General features: G+C 39.3%; 1 protein-coding gene across 3 annotated transcripts in view; it reads left to right on the top strand.

The window, feature by feature from the left end:
- OPCML (opioid binding protein/cell adhesion molecule like) overlaps window positions 1-14,676 on the top strand; it is a 1,572,985-nt gene that overhangs the window by 1,439,320 nt on the left and 118,989 nt on the right. For all 3 annotated transcript variants that reach the window (XM_060180193.1, XM_060180194.1, XM_007539634.3), the window contains one exon: window positions 3,142-3,267. In XM_060180193.1, coding sequence (XP_060036176.1) covers window positions 3,142-3,267 — 126 coding nt within the window. The remainder of the gene's footprint in view (window positions 1-3,141; window positions 3,268-14,676) is intronic.

Below are 14,676 nucleotides of genomic sequence, written 5' to 3'. Positions count from 1 at the left end.
TGATGGAGGCATTTACTGGACACCAAATATCCACAGGCTTTTTCACAGCACTCATAGTCTAGAGAAAACATAACATATTTAAAACTGATCCCTTTGTCTTTGGGACCTGGTTGAGAGCTCTGTTTCTGGGCATCCTAACTGCTATGTACTAAATCATTCTCTATTAAATTGACTCTATTTCCCTGATATGTGTCTCCTTTGTTAGGGAGACTCTGGGGTCTAGAGCAAGAGAACTTCAGCTAACAGTGACATTCTTCTGAGAATATTTTGGAAGGTGTGCTGAAGTCATTGCTTTATAAAAGTCAAAAAGAAAGAAACTGACATTTCTAAGCCGAATACTATTTTTTAACAAGCTAGAAAATACTGAAAAACAGGTAGCAGTTTCCTCAAGAGAATGCACTATGGTTAGAATCTATACTCATTTTTTTTCCCCCACCGTGTATAAAATATGTGCACTGAAATTTCAGGCCAAATCCTAATGCAGAAATAATCCAAAGTGTGGCAGATTTACAAGCAAGGTGATTTTTATTTATTTGCTAATGTGGATTCCCTTAAGAGCTCAAATGTTCTACGTGTTACTTACGGCTTCTCCTTGGAAAGACTTACCTCTAAGGTCTCAGCAGTATGGAACTCCAGGCTGCAGAGTTCTCGAAGTCAGGCATCAACCATAATTCTTTTCCACAGACTTAGGGAGGTTAGGCATCTAGTAACATGCTACCTGTCTGGAAATTAATAATTCATAATTAAACTAGCAGTATGAATAAATCAGCATAACTGAAGGCTAGATGTCTCCTTTCTCTGTTTTCCTTCCTTTGATTTTAAAAACCTGAAAGAAAATTGTGGAGAAAGGGCTGGTTATCTGAAATCCCCTATTAAAAGCTTTACCTCCCCCTGTTAGTTTAGGATTTGTTTAATCTGGTCTTTGGATTTTTTTTTTCCTTCAAAGAAGAAATAAGCATGCACCCTTGTCAGTTTTGTGCCCTCACTGAGGAAGCAGAGAAGTGGGTGGACCATACCTTTGATCTCAAGCACCTCATTCTCTAGTTACAGAAGGGCATGTTAGATATAAACAGCGTGCCTGGGCTATTCCCTGAAGAAGGCTTCAGCAAAATTTATGGAAAAGATGGTGACTACACTTGCAGGATTTGGGGTAATACTGTGTGCATGTCTCTCCTGCAGATAAAAGATTCAGCTCTGAGAACCCTGGAAAGCAGAGCTGACTCTTTGTGCATATTAAGTGACAAGTAGATGGGGAAAACAGAGTCAGCTAAGTGCCTACTAAGCCTTTGATATGTTCCAGGGAGTGTGAAGTTCCTTGTCTGCAAAGTTCTACATAAATAGGGACTGTCTCTAGAGATAAAGTTTGTCAGTGACTTGGGGATTATACTGCAGAGGACTCAGGTCTCAGAAGAGAAACCGTGGCTTGAATCTGGTAAACTAAATTTAAGGCTGAGAAGGTAGATTATTGCAGGAAAGGATTACTCAGACCATGTGGAAGTGCTAAGTTCGAGAATTCAGAATTGGAAAGAGAAACCAGGTAGGAGGCTGTTGCTATTTCTCCATGTGAAAGTTGGTCCAACTCTCCGCCAGGACAATGGCAATGCGAAGTAAGAGTTGAAGAGGAATCTAAGCATTTTCCACTGCTGAGTTGTGATGAAACTGAGAATTGACTCTAAAAGTAGAACATAGTAGACAACCAGGTCAGGGGTCATGACAACCATTGCTGCACTAAATAAACAAAGACCCAGAACTCTTGAGAGGATATCTGTTTATTGTAAGATATTTTGCTGTTTGACCAGACCATAGCTCTGATCACTGTTGTGCTACCACTGAACTAACCCCTCCAACCAGAGATTTTATTGTTCCTTTTGCCATCCTCATCATTGTCACCATCTTTGTAGCTAACAGTCATTGAGTGCTTTCTTTATATCGGGCATTCTGTTTAGCTCTTGTTTCATTTTATTGACATCTCATGTCAGAATCAATTAAGCTACTTCTGTTATCTCTGTTTCACAGGTCAGAAAGTGAAAGCTTGGGTGGGGGTGTGAAAACAGGTTCCATTGATCAAGATCATTTAGTTAGTGAAGTGTTCAGCTGTAGAACTCCACTCATAATCATTGGGTTATGAAGCCACTCAAAGTGTAGTCTTACAATGCAATATCAGAGTTGCAATAGTAACAGGGGCAGTATATTAGAGGTGGGGTCTAGTGGGAAAATCAAGTAACTCTAGTGAGAAGTGAAAATTTCACTAAACTTCAAAAGATATGTTTTGGGGGCTGGGCCACAGTGTAGCGAGTTAAGCACATGTAGCATGAAGCACAAGGAGTGGCATAAGGATCCCATGCCCCGCCACCCCACCTGAAGGGCACGCCCATCACAAACGGTGAAGCAGGTCTGCAGGTGTCTATCTTTCTCTTCTCATCTCTGTCTTCCCCTCCTCTCTCAGTTTCTCTCTGTCCTGTCCAACAACAACAGAAATGACAGCAGTAATAATAATAACAACAAAGGTAAAAAAAATGAGAGAAATGGCCTCCAGGAGCAGTGGATTTATAGTGCAGGCACTGAGTCCCAGCGATAATGCTGGAGGCAAGAAAAAAAAGAAAAGAAAAGAAAACAGATGAGTGGAGAATGAATTTTCAGGTAAAATTTAAAATTCCAGGATGAAACAACTTCTGAAAGGTCAAATAATTACAAAGGGCCTAGAATGTTCTAGAAATGCTAACTAGTTCAGTGTGGTTGTTGCTGTGACTTATTGGGAATAAAAGAGATTGGACTAGGGGCTCCTGGTAGTTATCCACATAAACTCGTAGTTCAACGAAAAAGAACAACTTTGTTTTCCTTGACACTTAACCTGTTAAACAGCAAAGAGAAATTCCCATCTCTTAAATTTCTCAGCTCCCACCACCCTCCACACATACGTTTGTTTTCCATTAAAACAAGTCATAATCCAGAGCAATTTCTACACCACATGCCATAAAATTTATGTTAATGACTGCATCCTTGGTAAATCTAGCAATCTAAAAATTGTTATTGAAATAAAGTCATAAAATCATGTCTTATCAGTATTTATAGTTTAGCTCTTCCTTTTGAGTGAAAGGAATTACTTTTTATTTATTTCTTATCCCCTCTGTTTCTTTACAGTTCCTCCCCAGATCATGAATATTTCTTCAGATGTTACTGTGAATGAAGGAAGCAGCGTGACCCTCCTGTGTCTTGCTATTGGGAGGCCAGAACCTACCGTGACGTGGAGACACCTTTCAGTCAAGGGTAAGGCATGACCTCCATGCTTGTTCTATTCTGACATAAAACTTCCACGGTCAGAGAGCAGTGCTATATGCTCACACGGTAACATAAAATAAAGCAGGTCATACACACGGATCGTTCCATTGCAACCAAGAGTTGATGAAGAAAGCTTACTAAACTACTTTCTTAATCCTTTCTATGACTTTAGCAGGATTTCATTTCCCCAAATGTGAAGAAAAGAAGTGTCATAAAAGAGCTTCCAAGAAAGATACTAATGTCTTATGGTGCATCTCGCTCTCTGGGTCAATTGATAATTTGCACTTTCTTGAAGTAGAGTGTATGCCGGTGCTAAAGTGACCATTGAAGCTTTTTGTGATGCGGGACATTCAGAAGAAAATGAACCACTTGCTCAGTAATGGTGAGATATTTACCCTGAGTCACATCTGTTTCACCAGAGCACTTTGAGGGGCTGGGCAGTGGCACACCTGGTTGAGTACACATGCCACAATGCACAAGGACCTAGGTTTAAGCCCCCAGACCCCACCTCCAGTGGAAGAAGTTTCAGAAGTCTTGAAGCAGGGCAGCAATGTGTCTCTTTCTGTATCTACATCTACTTCTTGATTTCTCTCTCTCCCTATCAAATACGTACATTAATTAATTTTAAAACAAAAGAATCCATTTTGAATGAGGAGAGGGTGATAGAAATGATAAATATATCTGAGCTTACCTGCTCAGTGATTGGTGTTAAAATATTAGTTATGATCCATCTTTACTGGTAAAATTTTTTACTAAAAGGACAATGGGACTTGTCCTCTTTGAACTAAAATTTACATCAAATTGAACTTGAACAGGCGGACAGAGAATAAGTTGATAGATTCTACTGCTACTATTGGCTGTTACTACTGTGTTTTCTACACATTTTTTTTGCATAGAAAAATACATCAACTAGTTATAAGAAATTACACAAGCAATAAGTGTTCTCAGGCATTAGAAAATCTCAAACAAAGGGGACCTGGCAGTAGTGCACCAGTTAGCACACACTCATCACCATACACAAGGAGTCAGGTTCAAGCCACCAGGTCCCCACCTGTAGGAGGGAAAATTCATGAACAATGAAGCAGGTCTGTGTGTGGGGGGGTCTCTCTTTCTCTCTGTTATATCCAATAAAAAAGAAGAAGAAGAAAAAAAGGAAAAAATGGTCAGCAGCAGTGGTAGATTCATAGTATTGGTACTGAGGCCCAGCAATAACCCTGGTGACAATAAAAATAAATAATGAAATACAGAAATAACTTTTAGTGACCTTGAGGTAGACAGAGATTTGTTTGGGCACTCAAAGCTCTAACTATAAAGGAAAAGTGATGAATTTGTTTCATATTGTTTTCCTATGGCATCTGTAACAAAAGACGTCAGTCTGATGATAAAAACTACAGAAATATATCTTCTCTAAGTGTCTGGAGGCTAGATGTCTGTGATGAAGGTTCAGACAGAGATGTTGTGAGAGTTGTGAGGGACGATCTATTCTAAGCCTCCCCATGTTTGGGTGGTTTATTAACAATATTTGAATGCTCTTCACTTGCTTCTGAGTCATACTGATCTCTGCCCTCATGCTCACCTGAACTTCTGCCTGTGTTCCGTTTTCTATAAGACACCAGACATGAGGTTAGAGGTCACACTAATGGTCTCATCTTAACTTGATAACCTGGATGATGACCCTAGTTTCAAATAACCTACATTCTGACACAGTGGAGTGTTAGGACTTCAAGGGATGAAGACATTATGGGTTAAAATGGCATTTATCTAAAATTTAAATTTTTATTCAGGGCACCACATGGTGGTGCACCTCATTGGGAGCACACATTACCATGTGCAAGGACCCCTGTAGGAGCCCCCCACTCCCTGCTTGCAGGGAAAACTTCATAAGTTGTGGAGTAGGCCTTCAGGTGTCTCTAACGTTCTCTATCTTTCCTCCTCCCCTCTCTATTTCTCTCTTTCTTCTAAGAAAGAAAGAGAGAGTGGAAGGAAGGAAGGAAGGGAGGGAGGAAGGGAGGGAGGGAGGGGAGAGGGAAAGAAGGAAGGGGAGAGAGAGAAGGTAGAAGGAAAGGAAATAATGGCCATGGGGAATGGGTGGATTTGTAGGGCTGGCACCTAGCCCCAGTGATAAACCTTGTGGCAATTTAAAAAAAAAAAATCATTCACGCAGGGTTAGATAACAAAATGGCTATGCAAAGAGACTCTCATGCCTGAGGCTCCAAAGTCCCAGGTTCAATCCCCTGCACCACCATAAGCCAGAGCTGAGCAGTACTCTGGTTAAAAATAAATATAAATAAATAAAAAATAAAAAAAAATTAAAAATTCGTTTGTTTTATTGTTTTAATTTTTATTTATGAAAAGGAAACACTGACAAAAACCATAGGATAAGAGAGATACAGCTCCACACAGTTCCCACCACCAGAACTCCATATCTCATCCCCTCCCCTGACAGCTTTTCTATTCTTTATCCCTCTGGGAGTATGGACCCAGCGTCATTAGAGGGTGCAAAAGGTAGAAGGTCTGACTTCTGTAATTGCTTTCCCGCTGAACATGGGCGTTGACTGGTTAATCCACAAAACCCAGCCTATCTCTCTCTTTCCCTAATGGGGCGGGGCTCTGGGGAAGCAGGGCTCCAGGACACACTGGTGGGATCCTCTGCCCAAGAAAATCCAGTTGGCATCATGTTAGTATCTGGAATTTGGTGGCTGAAAAAAAAGAGTTAACATACAGAGTCAAACAAGTTGTTGACTAATCATGAACCTAAAGGCTGGAATAGTTCAGATGAAGAGTTGGGGGGGGGGGGTCTCCATTTTCTAGATAGTTAGTAGTGCTATTTTAGTTATATTTCAAAGGGCCTATGACTATACTATTTTTTTTCTATCCTGAGCATCTGATATGCAGGTGCATCCAAGTTATTGTCTGGGGAGATGATGTCATGACTGGAAAAAGGACCAGAAAGCTGGATCAGGGAAGAGAGTAGCTCCCAAATATGGGAAGGATGTATAAATATTTTTGACTGTAAATCCCATCGATTTGATCTGATCTAGGGCAAATAAATGAAAAGATAAGATACAGGCTACCATTGGTTAGGAAAAAGGTATATGAAATAAAGTTTTACATCTGAAATATATTTTTAAAAAATCTTTTTTAAAAGGATTTTTTTGTTATACATTAAAGAGAGAACTTCATATGGGTGGTGCAGGAGACTGGGCTAAGGAGCCAGAGCATCACTCCAGCATCAAACCAAGAATCCCGTGCTTGTTAAGTCCTGTGCTTTACCAGTTGAGCCATCTCCCTAGCTGCAACAGATGAAAATTTCTTAGAATGCAATTCTAACATCCCACCTTAAAATGAAAGAAAAAAAACATTTGAGCAGACATTTTGCAAAATAAGGTATATAAATGGAAAATAAATACATGAAAATATGTTCAAGATTTTACTTATGGACATGAAAATTCAACCTTAATGAGGTACCACTTTGTAACCATTTGAATGGCAAAACAATATATATATATGATAATATCAAGCACTGATGAGGTTATACAGTGTTGAAGCACTAATAAACTAAATCTGGAGCTGGAGAATGGAATAATCACAATTGAAATAATTTTGGTTCCTACAGTTAAACATATGATTAGTGTCATTATAACCCAGAAATTCCTCTCCTGGGTATTTACCAAAAATAAATGAAAACATCTGTCCACAAATACATTGTCCATGTGTTTTCACAGTGATTTCATTGATAACAGTCTCAAACTAAAAATAAGTACCAACAGGTAAATCATGGAAACAACAGAAAACTTCAGTGTTAAAACTACTGACATACAGAACTAAATGAAAAAAAAAAAAACCTCAAAAACAGTGTGCTCAGCTAAAGAAGAGAAATATACCTGAAAATACATACTCTAAGTATGTCTGATTTATATAAGATCTTGCAACAAGTAAAATTCACCTATAATGATCACATGAAGTCCTTGGTTACCTAAGATAGGGATTTTCAGATATATGGCTTCAAATGGGGCAGTAGGTAATTATGAGGGAATGATACAATATGATACAACACAAGTTGGATTGTTGCAGGGGTTGGCGGAGGTCAGTGGAAAATGAGACTGACGTATCTTCCCCATTGTGTCTGGTTTGCCAGTGTTCCACAAAGAATGGAAGAGATCGTGGAAGGCAGGGGTTGGCGGAGGTCAGTGGAAAATGAGACTGACGTATCTTCCCCATTGTGTCTGGTTTGCCAGTGTTCCACAAAGAATGGAAGAGATCGTGGAAGGCATTACATACTTTATTTAGAAAAATGAGTGCATGTGTACAGAGATGCTTGGGTCATCCAGACAACGTGTTCATTCAACAAGTGTCAACATGTGTTGGCTCTTTTATACTGTCCTGTCTACCTGGAAGGAACTTTTCACTGGTCTGTTTAAATGACCTGATTATTCTACTGGTCCTGTCTTCCAGGTGAGAAAACCCTCACCTTTCTTTTTCCTTTCTAAGCCACACCTACAGTTGTTTCTATTTCCCCCAGGGTCCATCCATTTTCTTCCCTCTAGGTGAAGGAAACAAAGGATTTGACCTCCTACTCACATTTTCTCCAAATTCTCATCCTTCTCAGTGCCAAAGCCAAAAGCCAGGGCATAGTCACAAAAGTTTCAAGTCTCATGTAGTCTAGGTAGAACTGGGGTTCAAGGTCCCCTGTCCCTTATTTTCCCCTAGTAGGGTTGTGGGTACTTTGGTATTTACATAGTCAAAAAACCAGGACTATATAAATAGGTGCATTTTCCTGTTTCTAAACTAAATCACAACACAATTTGAAAATGTACATGTAGATGTATAAGCAATAATGGCTTAAAATTTCTCTCATAATTTGAAACATTAGCACCACGAGCAATAGTTGTCAAAGGGGTTTGTTAATTAGACATGTCAGTTACATTTTCACTCTCATTTTCTTACTATGGATTGAGGAGACCTTTCTTCAGTTCCTATCTTGTTACAGGCATAAATAATGCTAATAAATTCACAAAACATTCTTTGTACAAAGATCTTAGCTATTGAAACTCAAAATGTCAATATTATAAAGTAATATTAACAAGAATATTAAAGCATACTTATGGACTTCACCAAGTTCAATTTTAATATAAATACCAAGATAGCTCATCTTCAAAGAAAAAAAAATTAGACTCCTGGGAATGTTGCTTAAAGTCAGTGAGAGTTTTGGACTTACATTATAAACAAAAGAAGACCAATTTCCATGTATTTGGTAAATTCAGAAGTCTTTATTAAAAATTTGAAATCCCAGCATGTGCTTATTTGAACCTAAGTACATAGTTTGCTAAGCCTAAAAGTCTTTTAAAAGCCCTTGTGACTTCATACAAGTATTTTGTAGCAAGTCTTTATAATGGTGCATTGGAAAGATTGTCTTTATTACCTTTTTCTTTCTATCTCTCTTCCTTCTTTCCTTCCTTCCTTCCTTCCTCCTTCCTTCCTTTCTTTCTTTCTTTCTTACTTCCTTTCTTTTTTTTTTTTTTAGAAGTTTCATCCATTCCCAATTCCTAAAGAAATACTTGCAATTTAACCTTGGGGGAGGGGTGTTTAGAAATCCCTATATTTAGATAGTTGGGCGGTAGCACAATGGGTTAAGCTCACATGGCGCAAAGCATAAGGACCCTGGTTCAAGCCCCCAGCTCCCCACCTGCAGAGGCGCCCCTTCACAGGCAGTGAAGCAGGTCTGCAGGTGTCTTTCTCTCCCCCTCTCTGTCTTCCCCTCCTCTCTCCATTTCTCTCTGTCCTATCCGACAATAATAACTACAACAATAAAACAACAAGAGCAACAAAAGGGAATAAATAAATAAATTTAAAAAAAGAAATCCCTAAATTTAAATAATCCCTTCCCCCCTTTAAGTCTTCTAGGCTGTGCCGCACTTCAAGTTATTTTTGTTTTTTGCTGTCTTGGCCTTCATTCTGCAACCTTTCTTTTTAAATTATCTTTATTTATTGGATAGAGACAGCCAGAAATCAAGAAGGGGTGGGTATAGAGAGACAGAGAGACGCCTGCAGCCCTGCTTCACCACTCGTAAAGCTTTCCTCCTGCAGGTGGGGAGCGGGAGCTCGAACCTGGGTCCTGGCGCATTGTAATACATGCACTTAACCAGGTATGCCACCACCCAGCCCCTCTGCAACCTTTCTTATCTTCTACTATGTTCTTCCCCACCCCCAGCTCTTTCAAAATATTTAAATAGGCGGCTTCCTGAGTTTGCAGAACGTTTGTCCCTGGGGCCTTGCAAGTTTAACATTTTCTTCCTGTAGCCAGGAATTGGCTCAGTGGATAGAATGCAGGATTTACAGGCATAAGGTCTAAGCATTGCATAGGCCTGCCAGAGTGAAGCTCTGGTTCTCTTTCTCTTTCATCCCACTCCTTTCCATTAGAAGTAAATAAATAAGGGAGGGGATGGGATGCAGTGCTCTGGTGGTGAGAATTGTGTGGGATTGTATCCCTCTTATCCTATGGTCTTGTCATTATTTCGATTTCATAAATAAATTAAAAAATAAATGAATAAATAGAGGCAAGGTGGTGGCCATGAGCAAAAACCCCAGTTTGAGTCCCCACTCTGAACCTGCAGTGGAGTGCTGAAGAAGGTCTGCAGGTGTTTATCTATCTTGCACCCTCTCTAATCTGCCATTGCCCTCTCAATTTCTCTCTGCCCTATCCAAATAAAAATAGAAAGAGAAAAATAAAAAAAGGCCACCAGGAACAGATGATTCACAGTGCAGGAACCTAGCCCTGATGGCAATGAAAAAAAAAAAAAAAAGAAGAAGAAGAAGAAGAAGAAGAAAAAGAAGTAAAGCATTATGTTTTTTTTTTTTAATTTTTGCTTACTTGTTTATCTGATGCCAATATTATCACTGGGGTTTGTGACCATGTTTCCCTTTTTCCTTTTTTTTTTTTGGGCAGTGAGAGAGACAGTAGAGAGAGGAGAAACAGAAACAGATAAGAAATCAGACACCTGCAGCACTGCTCTATCACTCATAAAGTGATGCCCCAACCCTGCAAGGGGGGACCAAGGACTTGAACCTGGATAACCTCTCCTCTAGCCTTTAAATAAAACCTTAAAAAATAAAATTTGAATCTGAAGATTACCTACCATTATCTGTTTTTAGAAAGATGGTTCTTCTTCTTTGGCATTGAGCAGGTTTTGGTTCATAGTCTAAAAGGTTTAGAAGAGTAGCCCCCAGTAAGTTCAACACCAAGCAGCATTTATAGAATAATTTACTGGCTAGTTCATCATGTAAGAATCAGAAAGAAATGATGCAATGACAGTTACTTTGAAATTCCAAATAGGATTACATGGGAGTACTTAACTCACTGGACAGCTGTGTTCTCAAAGTGCTAATGCCATATTCAAAATCTACATTTTAAATTTGCATATTTATAGTAGGGAGATGGATAAACAGCTTTCATTTAAATATTTTAATGAGGTGACCATTAAAGATTAAGAATAGGACTAGCACAGTTTAAAATGACAGGCCTAACACATGCCACCCACCCCGATAAATTATAGAAAAGAGGTAATGAAGTGAATCAATAATCCATTATCACACTGAGGAATAATAATGATGAATTTTGTGGAGCAAAAACTATGAGGAACTTCTGAAATACATGTGTGAAAAAGGGATAGCTCCAAGAGGAAAAAAAAGAAACTGCTTCATGAAATACAAGGATTTGATCAAAACCTGAATGATAAGACTCAATTTTTGTTTTAATTTTTATTGGGGGAATTAATGATTCACAGTAAATATAATTATTGGTACATATGCCAAATTGCTCATTTTTTAATTTTTTTTTATTTATTCCCTTATGTTGCCGTTGTTTTATTGCTGTAATTATTATTGTTGTTATTTTTTAAAATATTTATTTATTTATTCCTTTTGTTGCCTTGCTGTTTTCTTGTTGTAGTCATTATTGATGTCATTGTTGTTCAGTAGGACAGAGAGAAATGGAGAGAGGAGGGGAAGACAGAGACGGGGAGAGAAAGATAGACACCTGCAGACCTGCTTTACTGTTTGTGAAGGGACTCCCCTGCAGGTAGAGAGCCGGGGGCTCGAACCGGGGGCTCGAACCGGGATTGCACTTTGCATCACCTGCACTTAACCCTCTGTGCTACAGCCCGACTCCCTAAATTGCTCAGTTTTCTGCCAGACACTCACCCCCAGCTTAAGTCCTCCTCTACCATCAGGCACCGGGACCTGAAAGCCCTTCACTTTCATCCCCTGAGTCCTTTACTTGAGTGCAGCACACCAAACCCAGTCCAGGTTGTGCTTTGTGTTACTCTTTCTGTTCTGATTTCTCAATTCTCTTTCTGGATTATCTCATTTAATATGTGTCCTTGAAGTATTATCCAAGATCTGATGAAAGTGAATTCAGGGGGCCGGGTGGTAGTGCAGTGGGTTAAGCACTAGTACCTGAATAAGGATCCCAGTTCCAGGCCCCGGCTCCCCACCTGCAGGGCGGTTGCTTCAGGAGTGGTGAAGCAGGGCTGCAGGTGTCTCTCTGTCTTTCTTCCTCTCTGCTTTCCCCTCCCCTCTCAATTTCTGCCTGTCTCTATCCAATAATAAATAAATAAAAATATTTAAAAGAAAAGAAAGCAAATTCAGGTTTTGGCTATTACAGGCAAATTTCAGGTTTTGGCTATTACAAATTGTACTGGTATGAACATAGGTGTACACAAATCTTTTTTTTCATTCAGGCCTCGGGCATGAATGTTGCACAGTCATACTTCTATCTTTCAGGCCCAGCATCATCATTATTAAATGGAAGTTCCAAATTTTTTTGGATGGGTTTGTTTGGTTCCTTAGGACATATCCCCAGGAGAGGAATTGCAGGGCCCTAAGACAAGCTCATTTCTAATCTTCTGTGGCTTCTCCAGACTGCTCCCCATAGCGGCTGGACCAATTTACATCCCCATCGGCAGTGCAGGAGGTTTCCTTTATCCCTGCAACCTCTCCAGCACTTACTATCTTTTTGATATATGACATTCTCACTTGAGTGAAGTATTATGTTATTGTTGTCATTATTTGCACTTCTCTAACAATCAATGCCTTGGAGCATTTTTTTCATATGTCTGTTGGCCTTTTGGATCTCTTCTTTGTTGAATATTCTGTCCATATCTTCTCCCCATTTTTGGATGGGATCATTTCTTTATTGTTGTTGCTGAGTTTCATAAGTTCCTTATGTATTTTGGTTATCATCATCTTGTCTAATATATGAAATGTAAAGATCTTCTCCCATCCAGTAGGGAGTCTCTTTGTTTGGTTGGTGGTTTCTATTGCTGTGCAGAAGCTTTTCAATTCGATGTGATCCCATTTCATTATTTTTCTTGCAGTTGGGTTTTTATTTATATCCTGTTGCATTATTATTATTATTATAATTATCATTATTATTTAAACATAATGGGTCTAAGGACAGGGAAGGATGGGAGTTCTGACATCATTTGCCAATTTTCGTGCTGGAAGTACTCATTTTGATTGGAGAAGAGGTAGCATAATGGTCATGCAAAAGGGATTTTATGTCAGAGTTTCTGGTTCGCTTGCCTGCATCACTAAAAGCTAAAGCAGAGCAAAGTACTGCTTTAGTAAGAAAAGAAAAAAGATTTGTTATGAAAGTTTGAGGGGGGCAGGTGGAGGAACACCTGGTTGAATGTACAAGGATCGGGGTTCAAGCCCCACTGGCTCCCCTCTTGCAGGGGAAAGCTTCACAGTAAAGCAGTAAAGCAGGTCTGCAGCTGCATATCTTTCTCTCTCCTTCTCTACTCCCACCCCTCTCAATTTCTTTCTGCCCTATCAAATACAACAGAGAGAAAAAAAAAAGAAAAGGAATATATGGCCACCTCAAGAGGAGGGTTCACTGTACACTGCTGAGACCCAACAATAGTCCTGGTGGAAATACAAATAATTCATTAAGGTTTTTTTGGTTGTTTTTTTTTTTTTTTTTTTGCCTCCAAGATTATTGCTGGGGCTCATTACCTGCATTACAAATCCATTGCTCCCTGAGTTACTTTTTTCCATTTTGTTGCCCTTGTTGTTTATTGCGGTTGTTGTTACCTCTGTCATTATTGTTGGACATGACAGACAGAAACTGAGAGAGGACTGGAAGATAGAGAGGGGGAGAGAAAGACAGACACCTGCAGACCTTCCTCACCTTGGGAAGCCGGGGGCTCTAACCGGGATCCTTAAGCCAGTCCATGGGCTTGGCGCCCTGTGCACTTAACCTGCTGTGCTACCGCCCAGCCTCCCAATTTATTAAGTATTTTTAAAAAAGAAAGTAGTACAAATCACCAAGATTCTCAGCTCTTAAAACAAACAAACAAACAAAAAGAACAGCAAGATGCAGCTCTAAAGACTCCAAAACCTTCTGGCCAGGTGGTGGCACACCTGGTTAAGCACTCACATGACAGTGTGAAAATCTTCACAAATTGTGAACCAGGGTTGCAGGTGTCCCTCTGTCTCATTCCATCTCTATCTCTGTCACTCCTCTTAATTTATCTCTTTCTATCCAATAAGAAATAAACAAACAAATAAATAAATGAAACTCCCAAACTAGTATTTGTAGCCAAAGACCTCCTGACTTCTAGCTCTCTAATGTTCACACGTGTGCAAAGATTCCAAGAAAAAAGATATTTCCAGAGTATTTTGATGAGGATTTATTTATTTATTTTACTTTATTCATTTATTCTATTATTATTATTATTATTATTTTTACCAGATCATTGTTCAGCTTCAGTTATTGTTGGTGTCCAGGTTTTAACCTGGGACCTCAGACCTCAGGCCTCAGGCATGAATGTCACATAGTCATTCTTCTATCTTTCAGGCCCAGCACAATGATTATTAAATGGAAGTTCCATATAAATACAAATTGTGAGGATTTTAAATATAAAAATATTTTTTGACAACTGATAATGAATTAACAAAAATAAGTTACCATGGATCTGCCAGATAATCTGGCTCTTGTTTAACAGTCTCCGTAGAGAAATCTGTAGTTAGCTCAGAATAAAGACAGAATTGTAGTTTATTATCTGAAAGAATTTTCCTGTGAAAAGAATTGGCAGGCTCTCACACAATCAGGCAAAGTGGGTAAGGAAGTGGCTGGTGCATTTGGATAGACTGTCCTACAAATGAGACCCAAGAGGACTTTGCTTTTTCCCTTCCTCAGGACATGAGAAGTGTCTGGGCTAACATTCACCAAAAGGCTCTTCTAGATGTGTGAATAATGTAAAAGTGAAATTGCAAAGATGGGTGTGGTAAAGGAAGACAACATTATGTCTTATATTTTTAGGACAATCTTTCCCCTTCGGATGCTATCGCAATCCATGTGAAAGCTTTATAGACCTGGCCACATTGCCAATGATA

The sequence above is a fragment of the Erinaceus europaeus genome, chromosome 20, assembly GCF_950295315.1.
Source record: "Erinaceus europaeus chromosome 20, mEriEur2.1, whole genome shotgun sequence".
Lineage (NCBI taxonomy): Eukaryota > Metazoa > Chordata > Mammalia > Eulipotyphla > Erinaceidae > Erinaceus > Erinaceus europaeus.
The sequence above is the reverse complement of the archived record's forward strand: the minus strand, read 5'-3'. Positions and strand labels throughout refer to the sequence as shown.